The sequence below is a fragment of the Oncorhynchus tshawytscha genome, linkage group LG23, assembly GCF_018296145.1.
Source record: "Oncorhynchus tshawytscha isolate Ot180627B linkage group LG23, Otsh_v2.0, whole genome shotgun sequence".
NCBI lineage: Eukaryota > Metazoa > Chordata > Actinopteri > Salmoniformes > Salmonidae > Oncorhynchus > Oncorhynchus tshawytscha.
The window spans coordinates 27,217,840-27,233,391 of record NC_056451.1 but is presented as its reverse complement, the minus strand read 5'-3'; the positions used below and the strand labels follow the sequence as shown (position 1 = coordinate 27,233,391).

Sequence of the window (15,552 nt, the reverse complement as noted above, 5' to 3'; positions counted from 1 at the left end):
ATCGGATATCAGAACACGAGGGCTTTCCACACAGGTTGGCACCAGCTCACACAGCAGAATTCAAAACCGATGGCCTCTCTTTTCTCTCATTCCCCAGTTCTTTCTCTCATTCTCTCTCTCGCTCTTTAACCCTCCACTTGCCTCTTTCTGTCTCTTTCATAAAGCCGGAATTTACCTCCAGCTAGCTGCTTCGAGAGGAGTCATACAGTAAATATTTATAAAGAGGCAGAAAGCAGGTTTATTCTCGCCGTCTCTTAAACTAGTCCTCGCCTCCTCACCTTCCTCTGAACTGAGAAGAGAACTCGCTCTCCCTCTTGGCATCATCTCACCACGCTGGGGAGAGAAAATAAACCAAACGCCTCTCTCACAGGGTGGTTGGAAAGAAGAGACAGACGGGCCGACACACACACACTCTTTTCAACTCCGATCCTTGCTCCTGTCAAATCATTCTTTCTTTCTTTCTCTCCTCCTCTCTCTCTCTCTCTCTCTGCTGAGAAGAGGATAGGAAATCAGGTCAGCTGTGTGTTGTTGAACATAGCAGACATATTTGAGAGCAAAGTGAAGCCAGAGCTAGAACTGTACCTTACTGTACCGAGGTGTGTGTGAGGGTGCAGCCATTACTGGCTATATGCAGGGCCTCTCCAGACCTGGCACTTTCATTGGGTTTGTGTGTGTGCAAGCGTAAATATGTGTGTGTGTGTGTGTGCCTCCACAGGCATGAAACCTTCACAGGTCATGTGTGTTTGTGTGTGTGAGAGTGTGTGAGGGTGCATCCATTACTGGCTACAGTGGCTTGCGAAAGTATTCGCCCCCCCACAGAATTTTTCCTATTTTATTGCCTTACAACCTGGAATTAAAACACATTTCTGGGGGGTTTGTATCATTTGATTTTAACAACATGCCTACCACTTTGAAGATGCAAACTATTTTTTATTTTATTGAATCTTTAAGTCATACCACAGATTCTCAATTGGATTGAGGTCTGGGCTTTGACTAGGCCATTCCAATACATTTAAATGTTTCCCCTTAACCCACTCGAGTGTTGCTTTAGCAGTATGCTTAGGGTCATTGTCCTGCTGGAAGGTGAACCTCCGTCCCAGTCTCAAATCTCTGGAAGATTGAAACAGGTTTCCCTCAAGAATTTCCCTTTCGCCATCCATCATTCCTTCAATTCTGAACAGTTTTCCAGTTCCTGCCGATGAAAAACATCCTCACAGCATGATGCTGCCACCACCATGATTCACTGTGGGGATGGCGTTCTCGGGGCAATGAGAGGTGTTGGGTTTGCTCGTTTTCGTTGATGGCCTAAAAGCTCAATTTTAGTCTCATCTGACCAGAATGCCTTCTTCCATATGTTTGGGGAGTCTCCCACCTGCCTTTTGGTGAACACCAAACATGTTTGCTTATAATTTTCTTTAAGCAATGGCTTTTTTCTGGACACTCTTCTGTAAAGCCCAGCTCTGTGGAGCATACAGCTTAAAGTGGTCCTATGGACAGCTACTCCAGTCTCTGCTGTGGAGCGTTGCAGCTCCTTTCAGGGTTATCTTTGGTCTCTTTGTTGCCTCTCTGATTAGTGCCCTCCTTGCCTGATCTGTGAGTTTTGGTGGGCTGCCCTTTCTCGGCAGGTTTGTTGTGGTGCCATGTTCTTACCATTTTTAAACAATAGATTGAATGGTGCTCCGTGGGATGTTCAAAGTTTCTGATATTTATTTATAACCCAACCCTGATCTGTACTTCTCCACAACTTTGTCCCTGATCTGTTTGGAGAGCTCATTGGTCTTAATGGTGCCCCTTGCTTAGTGGTGTTGCAGACTCTTGGGCCTTTCAGAACAGGTGTATGTATACAGAGATCATGTGACAGATCATGTGACACTTAGTTAAATAAAGTCCACCTGTATGCAATCTAATTGTGTGACTTCTGAAGGTAATTGGTTGCACCAGATCTTATTTAGGGGCTTCATAGCAAAGGGGGTGAATACATATCCACGCACCACTTTTCCGTTTTAGATTTTCTTTTTTAAAGAAGTCATTTTTTTCATTTCACTTCACCAATTTGGAATATTTTGTATATGTCCATTACATGAAATCCAAATAAAAACATTTAAATTACAGGTTGTAATGCAACAAAATAGGAAAAAGGCCAAGGGGGGTGAATACTTTTGCAAGGCACTGTATATGCAGGGCCAGATGTAAACAGCTCCAGTGAGAGGTGTGAAGTCCACACAGGAGGATTGGAGAGACGACCACCTGACTGGGAGAGACGACCACCTGACTGGGAGAGATGACTGGATCAAATAAAGACTTTAGAAAACCTCAACGACCAGATCTGGACAGAAGTTGGGAAATGTGGGGGGGTGTAGAGGGGAGTGGGCTGCTATGTGTGTGTGTGTCTAGTGATCAGTGCGGGTGGGCCCATGGTTTGGTGTATATCCAGCAGAATCCTTACAGCTGATTTATTCCCCCAGTCTGTTTCTCAATAAGGAATTAATTTCAAGGGACTGAAGCTGGGCAACTGGAGCGTGTAACAGTGAGCTACACTGCTCCAAGTGTTCCATCCACCACACATCTAAACATTAACCTTAATTCTATCCCCAATTATAACCCTAAACCTAACCCCTAAGCCTAAAATAGTATTTTTCCTCAGGAGGCCAGTAAAATGGGGACCGGCAAAATTAATTTTCCTTGTTTTACTATCCTTGCGAGGACTTCTGGTGCTCACAAGGATAGTTAAACATACATACACACACATACAGAAAGGTTATTTTTACAGGAGGTGCAGGGGAAAGGGAGTCCAGGCACATGGGTCTATTTCAGGTCCACGTCCCACTAATCATTGTCTGACAGGTTCTCAGTGATACCAGCAGAACAGAACAGTACCACCATGAGGACGTCACACCACCGTTCTGTTTGACTTCCTCTGGTCACGGTCACCCTGCCTCCCGGCCCCCTTCCCACAGAAAGGATGACCTGAAACTGGAGTGTGTTCCATATGGCACCCTATTCCCTTTATAGTTGACTACTTTAGACCAGAACCCACAGGGCTGTGAACTACATAGGGAATAGTGTGCCATTTGGGACAGGTCAAAGGAAATAGGGTGCCATTTGGGACTGAACAAAGGGAATAGGGTGCCATTTGGGACTGAACAAAGGGAATAGGGTGCCATTTGGGACAGGTAAAACGGAACAGGGTGCCATTTGGGCCATGTCAAATGGAATAGGGTTCCATTTGGGACAGGTCAAAGGGAATAGGGTGCCATTTGGGACAGGTCGAAATTGGAATATGGTGCCATTTGGGACACACAAGAGTTAATATGGTGCCATTTGGGACAGGTCAAAGTGAACAGAGTGCCATTTGGGACAGGTCAAGGGGAACATGGTGCCATTTGGCCCATGTCAAATGGAATAGGGTTCCATTTGGGACAGATCAAAGGGAATAGGGTGCAATTTGGGACAGGCCAAAATTGGAATATGGTGCCATTTGGGACATGCCAGAGTTAATATGGTGCCATTTGGGACAGGTCAAATGGAACAGGGTGACATTTGGGACAGGTCAAGGGGAACAGGGTACCATTTGGGACAGGTCATGGGGAACATGGTGCAATTCGGGATAGGTCAATGGAATAGGGTGCCATTCGGGACATGTCAAATGGAATAGGGTGCCATTTGGGACAGGTAGAAGGGAATATAGTGCCATTTGGAATGCATCCTGGGTCATTTATGTACCTGCCTGAACTTGTAGGCTACCTACTATCTATCTATCTATATATATATATATATATAAACAACCCCCTGAACAAATTATGTCATTTCATCCTCCTATAGCCTTATTGACATGTTACATTACAGCCTATAGGCAGTCCTAGGACTGGAGATGGTGATCTATATCTCCCTTTGTTATTGTCTTTAACGTCAAAAGGCCCGCCTCTCTTTCTGCCCCCCAACCCACCTCTCAACCCTCTGGCTAAAAATAATTTCAGAATGAACTCTGTGCGACTCGAACTGTCAAATGAAGGATTGCTTTGTGTGTTCAGGGAAAGCAACAAGAGAGTACAGTGAGAGAAAGAGTAGGGAGAAAGATTAGAGCGAGAGAGATAGGGGGAAGGAATGCTGTGAGGAGGGTAGAGTGACCGACTGATGGGCTTGTAGTTATCAGTAACTAATGGTTTTGGGAATGTTCACTGATACTAATGGTCCATGTCACCACTCTGGAACTACTGTGGAACACTTATAGCACCAAACAACTCCCCGACTTTAATCATTTCAGAGAAAGAAAGTCATTCAAGAGGGGGACAAGGAATATAAGGCATTTATCCTGTGTATTGGATATAAGCTTCATTTTTTGGTCCGTTTTAAAATCGCCTGACCGTTAATCTGTGTGATTGGAACGTGGGGCCAAGTCCAACCTCTCCTCCTCTGGTAATGCTCACAGTCTGGTCACCCACTTAGTTTCTGGCTCTAGGGACCGATACACACCAAAAGCCCCCTGGCCTGAACCCAATTCAACTCCTTTCGGCCTCCCTCTCTGTCTCGGCAGTGAAGTGCTCACGTAGAACTAAGCACACAAAACCGCCGCCTTTGGCCAATAGCCGTTTTGTTGAAGAGGTTCTTTGTCCAGTCTAGTCCGTGTTTGATCTGTGACCCCCCCGGGGTTATAATGCCCCCCCTACTCCCGGTCTCTCCTAGCTGTTCTGTCACTGTTGTGACTCATGTCCTTTCCGTTCCGTCGCTCCCTCTCTCAATTAAAAAAAGAGGGAAAAACTTCAAACCTTCCGACCTTCGTTCTGCCTTTCCTGTTTCCACTAAACACAGGGCTCCCTCTCCTATTTTAGTCAAATCCCCCCACGCTCCCTGCGTATCCTGCTTTTCCTATTCCAGTCTTTTAAAGGTAGTGATGACAGTCTTACTAACAGGGCTGAGCTGATTTGAGTATTAACAACCAATCACAGCTGTTGCCTGAAAACTCTGATAAGACTCCAAAAATGGATGTCTCTCCAACCAGTGCTGCACAATGAAACACTTACACACACACACACACACACACAAGCCCCATTAACATGACCATGTCCATAATGACAGTTACACACACACCAGCCCCATTAACATGACCATGTCCATAATGAGTTACACACACCAGCCCCATTAACATGACCATGTCCATAATGACAGTTACACACAGAAAAAGTGTTCAAAAGACACCCAGCAGAGTTTAAACATTTAAGTTATTATATTTTATTACAAAAGTACAGTGAGCAATTCTTAATCCACAACAGGTGTGTGTGTGTGTGTTAGAAGTCATCCTGGTTGCTCCGTGCGTCTCGTAGGTGTGTGAGTGATGCCAGGACCTTCTCTGTCGGTCTCCTCCCTAGCTGCTTCCCCCCTCTGGTCCTTACACTCACCGTGCCACTCACACACTCCTTCTCACCTACCACTGGACACACACACAGAGAAATAAACTATTATTGAATCAATATGTTTACAAATTGTGGCAGTAATCTAATCCATGTTCACCCACACACTCTTACCAAATATGTAGTTGTACTGGGCCAGCTGTGCAGAGCGGATCTTCTTATTTAAGGTGGCACCCTGGTCATCATCCGTGTCAGCCATGAAGCCAGCCTCGCGGAACTGTCGGACCACCTTAACAAGAGCAAAACACACATCACTCACAGTGGTGGTAGAGGAGACAGGAACCAGGCTACGGTAGAATACCAGTAAGGACGGCACCTTTTAAAATCCACCCTGAGGGCCGAGACACTGGTGGCTGTATTACCTGGCTATGTATCATCATGACAGACCCCAGATCAGCAGTGTTGATAGATTCTCCTCCCCTGGGGCTACATGCGCATTACATACAGGAGGATGTATTGGCAATGTTGTGACTGGCAGGCTTTTTACAAGACAAGTCAAGACAGAAACAGGAGCCGTGTCCTGATAAAGGCCTCAGAAACATTACATGTCTATATTCCATGTTATCTCCGGTGTCTGGTCTTACCTGCTGCTGGCTCATTAATCATGTGGCAGATGGAACTTGTAGAATATATTGATATGTGAGTAGTGGCATGTACAAAAACCTGATCAAAATTAACCTCAAATCAAGTCCTTTTCAGAGTCATGAACAGTGTATGGGTACAGTGTTGGATTAGCCTTCGACCTCTGGAGTCACTGAGGGGTACGGCTTTTGATGTGTGCTGAGTCATGTTGTGTATGGGGGGTTGATTTCAGCCTGCAGTACAAGGGCCATGTGTATAATGTGTCTCAGAGCAGGAGTGCTGATCTAGGACCAGGTTCCTCCTTTTTATTTAATCTTAAGAATTGAGATCCAAAATGCAAAACTGACCCTAAATCAGCACTCCAAATCTGAGACACTTGATACATATGGATCCAGATCTGATATTATGAGTCCTGACCTGTTGCGCATATGACTCACTACCTCCCCCTACAGGAATAATCATGACCTGCGCTGGAGACAACCACAGAGGCCTGAAAGAGACAGAAAGGAAAGAGAAACTGAGTGAGTAAGAGAAATGTGGGTAACCAAAACGGTATCATTTTAGATTAATCAAATCACAGACATACAGACACACTTCTCACCATTTCCCCCCAAAATTCTCAGCCAATATAGCGATCATGCGTTCCAATGATCCCAGAACAGCTCTGTGGACCATCACTGGCCTGTGGGTCTCTCCATCCCCCCTGAGAGCGAGAGAAAGGGTGAAAGAGAGCAAGGGAGAGAGAGAGAGGGTGAGGGAAGAGAGAAAGATGTTGGGAGAAAGGGGTAGAGATGATCACTTCAATCTTAAAGCTACAATAACAAAGCGGACACCCCACCTCTGTTTTGGTAAAAAGCTAAGGGATGAGCCTGGAGAAATGTAACCACTGTGAAATTCAGCGCTATGGATGCAAGGACTGACCATCCATGATATCAACATGTGTTTAACCTTGTTATGAGGCTATACAGTGTTTATTTATGTTGTTTACAAACATTGTCCAGTGTCTGTTCTTTTGCCCAGTCTGAGATATGGCTTTTTCTTTGCAACTCTGGGATGCTGGCTTTCTAGGCAGACTCTCCACTTCACTGCTGACATTGAGACTGGTGTTTTGCGGGTACTATTTAATGAAACTGCCAGTTGAAGACAAGTGAGGTGTCTGTTTCTCAAACTAGACACTAATGTACTTGTCCTTTTGCTCAGTTGTGCACCGGGGCCTCCCACTCCTCTTTCTATTCTGGTTATAGCCAGTTTGTGCTGTTCTGTGAAGGGAGTAGTACACAGCATTGTACAAGATCTTCAGTTTCTTGGCAATTTCTCACATGGAATAGTCTTCATTTCTCAGAACAAGAATAGACTGACGAGTTTTAGAAGAAAGCTCTATGTTTCTGGCAATTTTGAGGCTGTAATCGAACCCATAAATGCTGATGCTCCAGATACTCAACCAGTCTAAAGCCAGTTGTATTACTTCTTTAATCAGAACAACAGTTTTCAGCTGTTCTAGCATACTTGCAAAAGGGTTTTCTAATGATCAATTAGCCTTTTCAAATGATAAACTTAGCTAACACAACTTGCAATTGGAACACAGGAGTGATGGTTGCTGATGATTGGCCTCTGTACATCTATGTAGACATTACATTATTATTATTATTTTTTAAATCAGCCGTTTCCAGCTACAATTGCTGATGTTGTAAATGACTATGTCTACACCCTATTTCTGATCAATTTTATTTTATTTTATGGACAATTGTTTTTATTTTCTTCCAAAAACAAGGACATTTCTAAGTGACCCCAAACCTTTGAACGGTAGTGTGTGTATGTACAGTTGAAGTCAGAAGTTTACATACACCTTAGCCAAATACATTTAAACAAATTGTTCACAATTCCTGACATTAAATCCTAGTAACAATTCCCTGTCTTAGGTCGGTTAGGATCACCACTTTATTTTAAGAGAATGTGAAATGTCAGAAAAATATTTTAAAATGATTTATTTCAGCTTTTATTTCTTTCATCACATTCCCAGTGGGTCAAAAGCTCACATACACTCAATTAGTAGTTGGTAGCATTGCCTTTAAATTGTTTAACTTGGGTCAAAAGTTTTGGGTAGCCTTCCACAAGCTTCCCACAGTAAGTTGGGTGAATTTTGTCCCATTCCTCCTGACAGAACTGGCGTAACTGAGTCAGGTTTGTAGGCCTCCTTGCTCGCACACACTTTTTCAGTTCTGCCCACAAATTTTCTATAGAATTTAGGTCAGGGCTTTGTGATTGCCACTCCAATACCTTGACTTTGTTGTCCTTAAGCCATTTGCCACAACTTTGGAAGTATGCTTGGGGTCGATGTCCATTTGGAAGACCCATTTGCGACCAAGCTTTAACCTCCTGACTGATGTCTTGAGATGTTGCTTCAATATACAGTGGGGCAAAAAAGTATTTAGTCAGCCACCAATTGTGCAAGTTCTCCCACTTAAAAAGATGAGGCCTGTAATTTCATCATAGGTACACTTCAACTATGACAAACAAAATGAGAAAGAAAATCCAGAAAAATCACATTGTAGGATTTTTAATTTATTTAATTGCAAATTAGGGTGGAAAATAAGTATTTGGTCACCTACAAACAAGCAAGATTTCTGGTTCTCACAGACCTGTAACTTCTTCTTTAAGAGGCTCCTCTGTCCTCCACTCGTTACCTGTATTAATGGCACCCGTTTGAAGTTGTTATCAGTATAAAAGACACCTGTCCACAACCTCAAATGGCCAAGACCAAAGAGCTGTCAAAGGACACCAGAAACAAAATTGTAGACCTGCACCAGGCTGGGAAGACAGAATCTGCAATAGGTAAGCAGCTTGGTTTGAAGAAATCAACTGTGGGAGCAATTATTAGGAAATGGAAGACATACAAGACCACTGATAATCTCCCTCGATCTGTGGCTCCACGTAAGATCTCACCCCGTGGGGTCAAAATGATCACAAGAACGGTGAGCAAAAATCCCAGAACCACACGGGGCCTAGTGAATGACCTGCAGAAAGCTGGGACCAAAGTAACAAAGCCTACCATCAGTAACACACTACGCCGCCAGGGACTTAAATCCTGCAGTGCCAGACGTGTCCCCATGCTTAAGCCAGTACATGTCCAGGCCCATCTGAAGTTTGCTAGAGAGCATTTGGATGATCCAGAAGAAGATTGGGAGAATGTCATATGGTCAGATGAAACCAAAATATAACTTTTTGGTAAAAACTCAACTCGTCGTGTTTGGAGGACAAAGAATGCTGAGTTGTATTCAAAGAACACCATACCTACTGTGAAGCATAGGGGTGGAAACATCATGCTTTGGGGCTGTTTTTCTGCAAAGGGACCAGGTGACTGATCCGTGTAAAGGAAAGAATGAATGGGGCCATGTATCGTGGGATTTTGAGTGAAAACCTCCTTCCATCAGCAAGGTCATTGAAGATGAAACGTGGCTGGGTCTTTCAGCATGACAATGATCCCAAACACACCGCCCGGGCAACGAAGGAGTGGCTTCGTAAGAAGCATTTCAAGGTCCTGGAGTGGCCTAGCCAGTCTCCAGATCTCAACCCCATAGAAAATCTTTGGAGGGAGTTGAAAGTCCGTGTTGCCCAGCAACAGCCCCAAAACATCACACCTCTAGAGGAGGTGCATGGAGGAATGGGCCAAAATACCAGGAACAGTGTGTGAAAACCTTGTGAAGACTTACAGAAAATGTTTGACCTCTGTCATTGCCAACAAAGGGTATATAACAAAGTATTGAGATAAACTTTTGTTATTGACCAAATACTTATTTTCCACCATAATTTGCAAATAAATTCATTAAAAATCCTACAATACAACACTTTTGTACCCGTTTCCTCCAGCATCTTCACAAGGACCTTTGCTGTTGTTCTGGGATTGATTTGCACTTTTCGCACCAAAGTACATTCATCTCTAGGAGACAGAACTCGTCTCCTTCCTGAGCGGTATGATGGCTGTGTGGTCCCATGGTGTTTATACTTGCGTACTATTGTTTGTACAGATGAATGTGGTACCTTCAGGCATTTGGAAATTGCTCCCAAGGATAAATCAAACTTATTGAGGTGAACAAAAACAAATCTGAGTTCTTAGCTGATTTCATTTGATTTTCCCATGATGTCAAGTAAAGAGGCACTGAGTTTGAAGGTAGGCCTTGAAATACATCCACAGGTGCACCTCCAATTGACTCAAATGATTTAAATTAGAAGCTTCTAAAGCCATGATATAATTCTCTGGAATGTTCCAAGCTGTTTAAAAGTACAGTCAACTTAGTGTATGTAAACTTCTGACCCACTGGAATTGTGATACAGTGAATTATAAGTGAAATAATCTGTCTGTAAACAATTGTTGGAAAAATTACTTGTGTCATGCACAACGTAGGATGTCCTAACTGACTTGCCAAAACTATAGTTTGTTAACCAGAAATTTGTGGAGAGGTTGAAAAACTAGTTTTAATGACTCTAACCTAAGTGTATGTAAACTTCCAACTTCAACTGTATGTATGTACGTATAAACACTCAGCAAAAAACATCCTCTCACTGTCAACTGCGTTTATTTCTAGTAAACTTAACATGTGTAAATATTTGTATGAACATAACATGATTCAACAACTGAGACAAAATTAACAAGTTCCACAGACATGTGACTAACAGAAATGGAATAATGTGTCCCTGAACAAAGTGGGGTGTCAAAATCAAAAGTAACAGTCAGTATCTGGTGTGACCACCAGCTGCGTTAAGTACTGCAGTGCATCTCCTCCTCATGGACTGCACCAGATTTGCCAGTTCTTGCTGTGAGATGTTACCCCACTCCTCCACCAAGGCACCTGCAAGTTCCCGGACATTTCTGGGGGGAATGACCCTAGACGCGAATCCGACCATCACCCCTGGTAAGACAAAACCGCAACTCGTCAGTGAAGAGCACTTTTTTCATGGTCCAGCGACGGTGGGTTTGTGCCCATTGGCGATGTTGTTGCCGGTGATGTCTGGTGAGGACCTGCCTTACAACAGGCCTACAAGCCCTCAGTCCAGCCTCTCTCAGCCTATTGAGGACAGTCTGAGCACTGATGGAGGGATTGTGTGTTCCTGGTGTAACTCAGGCAGTTGTTGTTGCCATCCTGTACCTGTCCCACAGGTGTGATGTTCGGATGTACCGATCCTGTGTAGGTGTTGTTACAAGTGGCCTGCCACTGTGAGGACGATCAACTGTCCGTCCTGTCTCCCTGTAGTGATGTCTTAGGCGTCTCACAGTACGGACATTGCAATTTATTGCCCATGCCACATCTGCAGTCCTCATGCCTCCTTGCAGCATGCCTAAGGCACGTTCACGCAGATGAGCAGGGACCCTGAGCATCTTTCTTTTGGTGTTTTTCAGAGTCAGTAGAAAGGCCTCTTCAGTGTCCTAAGTTTTCATAACTGTGACCTTAATTGCCTACCGCCTATAAGCTGTTAGTGTCTTAAGGACCGTTTCACAGGTGCATGTTCATTAATTTTTTATGGTTCATTGAACAAGCATGGGAAACAGTGTTTAAACCCTTTACAATGAAGATCTGTGAAGTTATTCTGTTTTTTACTAATTATCTTTGAAAGACAGGGTCCTGTAAAAGGGACGTTTCTTTTTTGCTAAGATTATAATATATATATATATATAAAATTAATTTATAAGTCCAAAAACAGATGCAACAACTTACAGTGCCTTGCGAAAGTATTCGGCCCCCTTGAACTTTGCGACCTTTTGCCACATTTCAGGCTTCAAACATAAAGATATAAAACTGTATTTTTTTGTGAAGAATCAACAACAAGTGGGACACAATCATGAAGTGGAACGACATTTATTGGATATTTCAAACTTTTTTAACAAATCAAAAACTGAAAAATTGGGCGTGCAAAATTATTCAGCCCCTTTACTTTCAGTGCAGCAAACTCTCTCCAGAAGTTCAGTGAGGATCTCTGAATGATCCAATGTTGACCTAAATGACTAATGATGATAAATACAATCCACCTGTGTGTAATCAAGTCTCCGTATAAATGCACCTGCACTGTGATAGTCTCAGAGGTCCGTTAAAAGCGCAGAGAGCATCATGAAGAACAAGGAACACACCAGGCAGGTCCGAGATACTGTTGTGAAGAAGTTTAAAGCCGGATTTGGATACAAAAAGATTTCCCAAGCTTTAAACATCCCAAGGAGCACTGTGCAAGCGATAATATTGAAATGGAAGGAGTATCAGACCACTGCAAATCTACCAAGACCTGGCCGTCCCTCTAAACTTTCAGCTCATACAAGGAGAAGACTGATCAGAGATGCAGCCAAGAGGCCCATGATCACTCTGGATGAACTGCAGAGATCTACAGCTGAGGTGGGAGACTCTGTCCATAGGACAACAATCAGTCGTATATTGCACAAATCTGGCCTTTATGGAAGAGTGGCAAGAAGAAAGCCATTTCTTAAAGATATCCATAAAAAGTGTCGTTTAAAGTTTGCCACAAGCCACCTGGGAGACACACCAAACATGTGGAAGAAGGTGCTCTGGTCAGATGAAACCAAAATTGTACTTTTTGGCAACAATGCAAAACGTTTTGTTTGGCGTAAAAGCAACACAGCTCATCACCCTGAACACAGCAGGGACAGGGAAGATGGTTAAAATTGATGGGAAGATGGATGGAGCCAAATACAGGACCATTCTGGAAGAAAACCTGATGGAGTCTGCAAAAGACCTGAGACTGGGACGGAGATTTGTCTTCCAACAAGACAATGATCCAAAACATAAAGCAAAATCTACAATGGAATGGTTCAAAAATAAACATCCAGTGTTAGAATGGCCAAGTCAAAGTCCAGACCTGAATCCAATCGAGAATCTGTGGAAAGAACTGAAAACTGCTGTTCACAAATGCTCTCCATCCAACCTCACTGAGCTCGAGCTGTTTTGCAAGGAGGAATGGGAAAAAAATTCAGTCTCTCGATGTGCAAAACTGATAGACATACCCCAAGCGACTTACAGCTGTAATCGCAGCAAAAGGTGGAGCTACAAAGTATTAACTTAAGGGGGCTGAATAATTTTGCACGCCCAATTTTTCAGTTTTTGATTTGTTAAAAAAGTTTGAAATATCCAATAAATGTCGTTCCACTTCATGATTGTGTCCCACTTGTTGTTGATCTTCACAAAAAAATACAGTTTTATATCTTTATGTTTGAAGCCTGAAATGTGGTAAAAGGTCGCAAAGTTCAAGGGGGCCGAATACTTTCGCAAGGCACTGTAGGATTCTAGCTTTAAATTCCCTCAGTCTAATGTTGCCAGCCATGTGCAACCCAATTAAATCTACCATTAGTTAGATAAGAGCAGAAGCTGCATCAGGGAACATCCCAGAACACACAGGTTGAAGTGACATAGATGAGTGACTCACCCCACATACTGCAGGTCAAATCTGATTGGTAGCTGGAAGTCCAATTGGATGGTGGCACACTGGTGCTGTCGACCAATGGCGTCCTTGATCTGGATGTCAATCTAAGACAACAGGAAGATGTGGGAGTGTGTGAGTGTTAATAACATGGCTCTGTTTAGGGCGGGTTGCAGCGTTACACAACGTTCAGACAGAAGGGTCTTGTGTAACTGACCTTCGGCCCGTAGAACGCTCCATCTCCTGGGTTGAACTGCCAGCGCTCTCCAAACTGCTGCAGACTCCTCTCCAACTGCTGCTCAGAGAGAAAGAGACAGAGAGAGGTAGAGAGAGAGGAGAGTGGGGGGGGACAAGAGGGAGGGGAGTGAAAGAGGGAAAGAAAGTGGGAAAGAGAAAAATGGAAAGAAAGGATCTCATTTCTTCATTGAGCTTCTCCTCTCTTTGTTCATTTCCTGAGCTTTACTCCACAGAGGAAGAGGCAGGGAGCATAGACAGCAGCCACAGAACAGACAGGGCTTTGAGTTCGTCACATCCACATGGCCATATATCAACACTGATTGGATAAGTGTCCCTCATTACGTGATGTCATTATGATTACAATAGAGGCTATGTACTGGGATTTACAGACATCACTTGTGGGACAGTAAACACATTTACACAGCTGGCTCTGTGCGTGTACATCTGTCTGTATGTTGTGTGTGGTGTGGTGTGTGTACCTGCTCAGCGTGGTCCCACAGTGCAGGCTCCCCCAGGCAGGGTGTAGGTCGGGTAGAGAGGAGACAGTGGAAGGAGAATCCAAATACTCGATACACACTCCTCACAAAGTCCAAACACGCTATGATCTCCTCCTCCAACTGACAGAGAGAGAGTGTGTGGGGGGGTGGGGGTACAGGAAGGGATTGGGGGGCAGGAGTACAGCCAGAAAAGGAGGACAGAGTGATGGAGACAGAATAGAGAATGTAAATGCAACATTGTAAAAGACAGTATAAATAAACAGATGTGAAACTGGAGAGTCCAGGGTTTCGGGGTTAAGGGTTAACTTAGAGATGAGTGAGGAGGAACAGTTGATGTATTGACTGTTCCAGTGATTGGATTAGCCAAAGTGGAAAACAAACCTCACAATATCATGTGAATCAGTGTGTGTATAAGCGCAAGTGTGTGTGTGGTTTAATGGGATAAGGGAATCATTGGGGGAGTCAGGGATACAATCACACTTTCTCCCACTGTCTGCTGTCCTAGGAATTCCAGGGTGGAAAATGTGAGACAAATATCCCAAAAGGTTCAAATGACAGGAATCGGGTGTGTGTGTACCTGTTCGGGAGTGCAGAAGATGTGTGCGTCGTCCTGGCAGAACCTGCGGACCCGGGTGAGACCACCCAGAGCGCCGGACAGCTCGTTCCGATGCAGTGCCCCGAAATCGGCCCAACGCAACGGGAGCTCCCTCCATGACCTTACACGCTGCTCAAACATCAGACTGGAACAGAGAGAGCTGTTATTGAGAAGTCCTGAACAGTGTGTGGGGCAGAGTAAGACAGAATGAAAGGGTGTGTGTGTTCTCACCAGTGTGCAGGACAGTTCATGGGTTTGAGTGCATAGGTGTGTGTGTCACCGGTCACAGTAAACATGTTTTCACTGTAGTGTTCCCAGTGACCCGAACGCTCCCACAGTGCAGTGCTGTATAGAGTAGGGGTCACAACCTCATGGAAGCCACGCCTTCTGTACTCAGTCTGGGGGGGGGAGATAGCGAGAAGGGAGGGGTGGAGAGAAAGGGAGGAACAGAGATGTAACAACTTAATTATTACAGACATATTTCTTCTCTGTGCGTGTGTCATCCAGGGTTATTTGGAAAACAGACAGTCACAGTGTAGTAATTGGGGTGATTTCCTGACTACAACAGGAGTGTCCTGAGGTCACCGTCATGGTAAAGATGTTTGAATTAGTGGCTGTGTATGTGTGTGTGTACACGGAAGGGTACTTCCGTAAATTCAGAGCTCTAGGAGCTTTCAGAGCACACACTGGACGCCCTGACCGAGGAGTAGGGTTGATCGAGCGTTCTGACCTCACAACGGCAGTTAATCACCCAACTGGCTAAAGTTGGCTAACTTGCTAGCTACTTCCAGACACAAATGAGAGAACACCTCACTCT

General features: G+C 44.2%; 1 protein-coding gene across 3 annotated transcripts in view; it reads right to left on the bottom strand.

Moving 5' to 3' along the window:
- Window positions 1-5,213: 5,213 nt before the first annotated feature.
- tars2 (threonyl-tRNA synthetase 2, mitochondrial) overlaps window positions 5,214-15,552 on the bottom strand; it is a 23,395-nt gene continuing 13,056 nt past the window's right edge. For all 3 annotated transcript variants that reach the window (XM_042305093.1, XM_042305094.1, XM_024385433.2), the window contains 9 exons: window positions 14,967-15,133; window positions 14,718-14,880; window positions 14,123-14,260; window positions 13,624-13,701; window positions 13,413-13,513; window positions 6,592-6,693; window positions 6,408-6,480; window positions 5,523-5,637; window positions 5,214-5,428 (listed from right to left, as the gene is read on the bottom strand). In XM_042305093.1, the coding sequence (XP_042161027.1) occupies window positions 5,286-5,428; window positions 5,523-5,637; window positions 6,408-6,480; window positions 6,592-6,693; window positions 13,413-13,513; window positions 13,624-13,701; window positions 14,123-14,260; window positions 14,718-14,880; window positions 14,967-15,133 (1,080 nt within the window). In that variant the 3' untranslated portion in view covers window positions 5,214-5,285. The remainder of the gene's footprint in view (window positions 5,429-5,522; window positions 5,638-6,407; window positions 6,481-6,591; window positions 6,694-13,412; window positions 13,514-13,623; window positions 13,702-14,122; window positions 14,261-14,717; window positions 14,881-14,966; window positions 15,134-15,552) is intronic.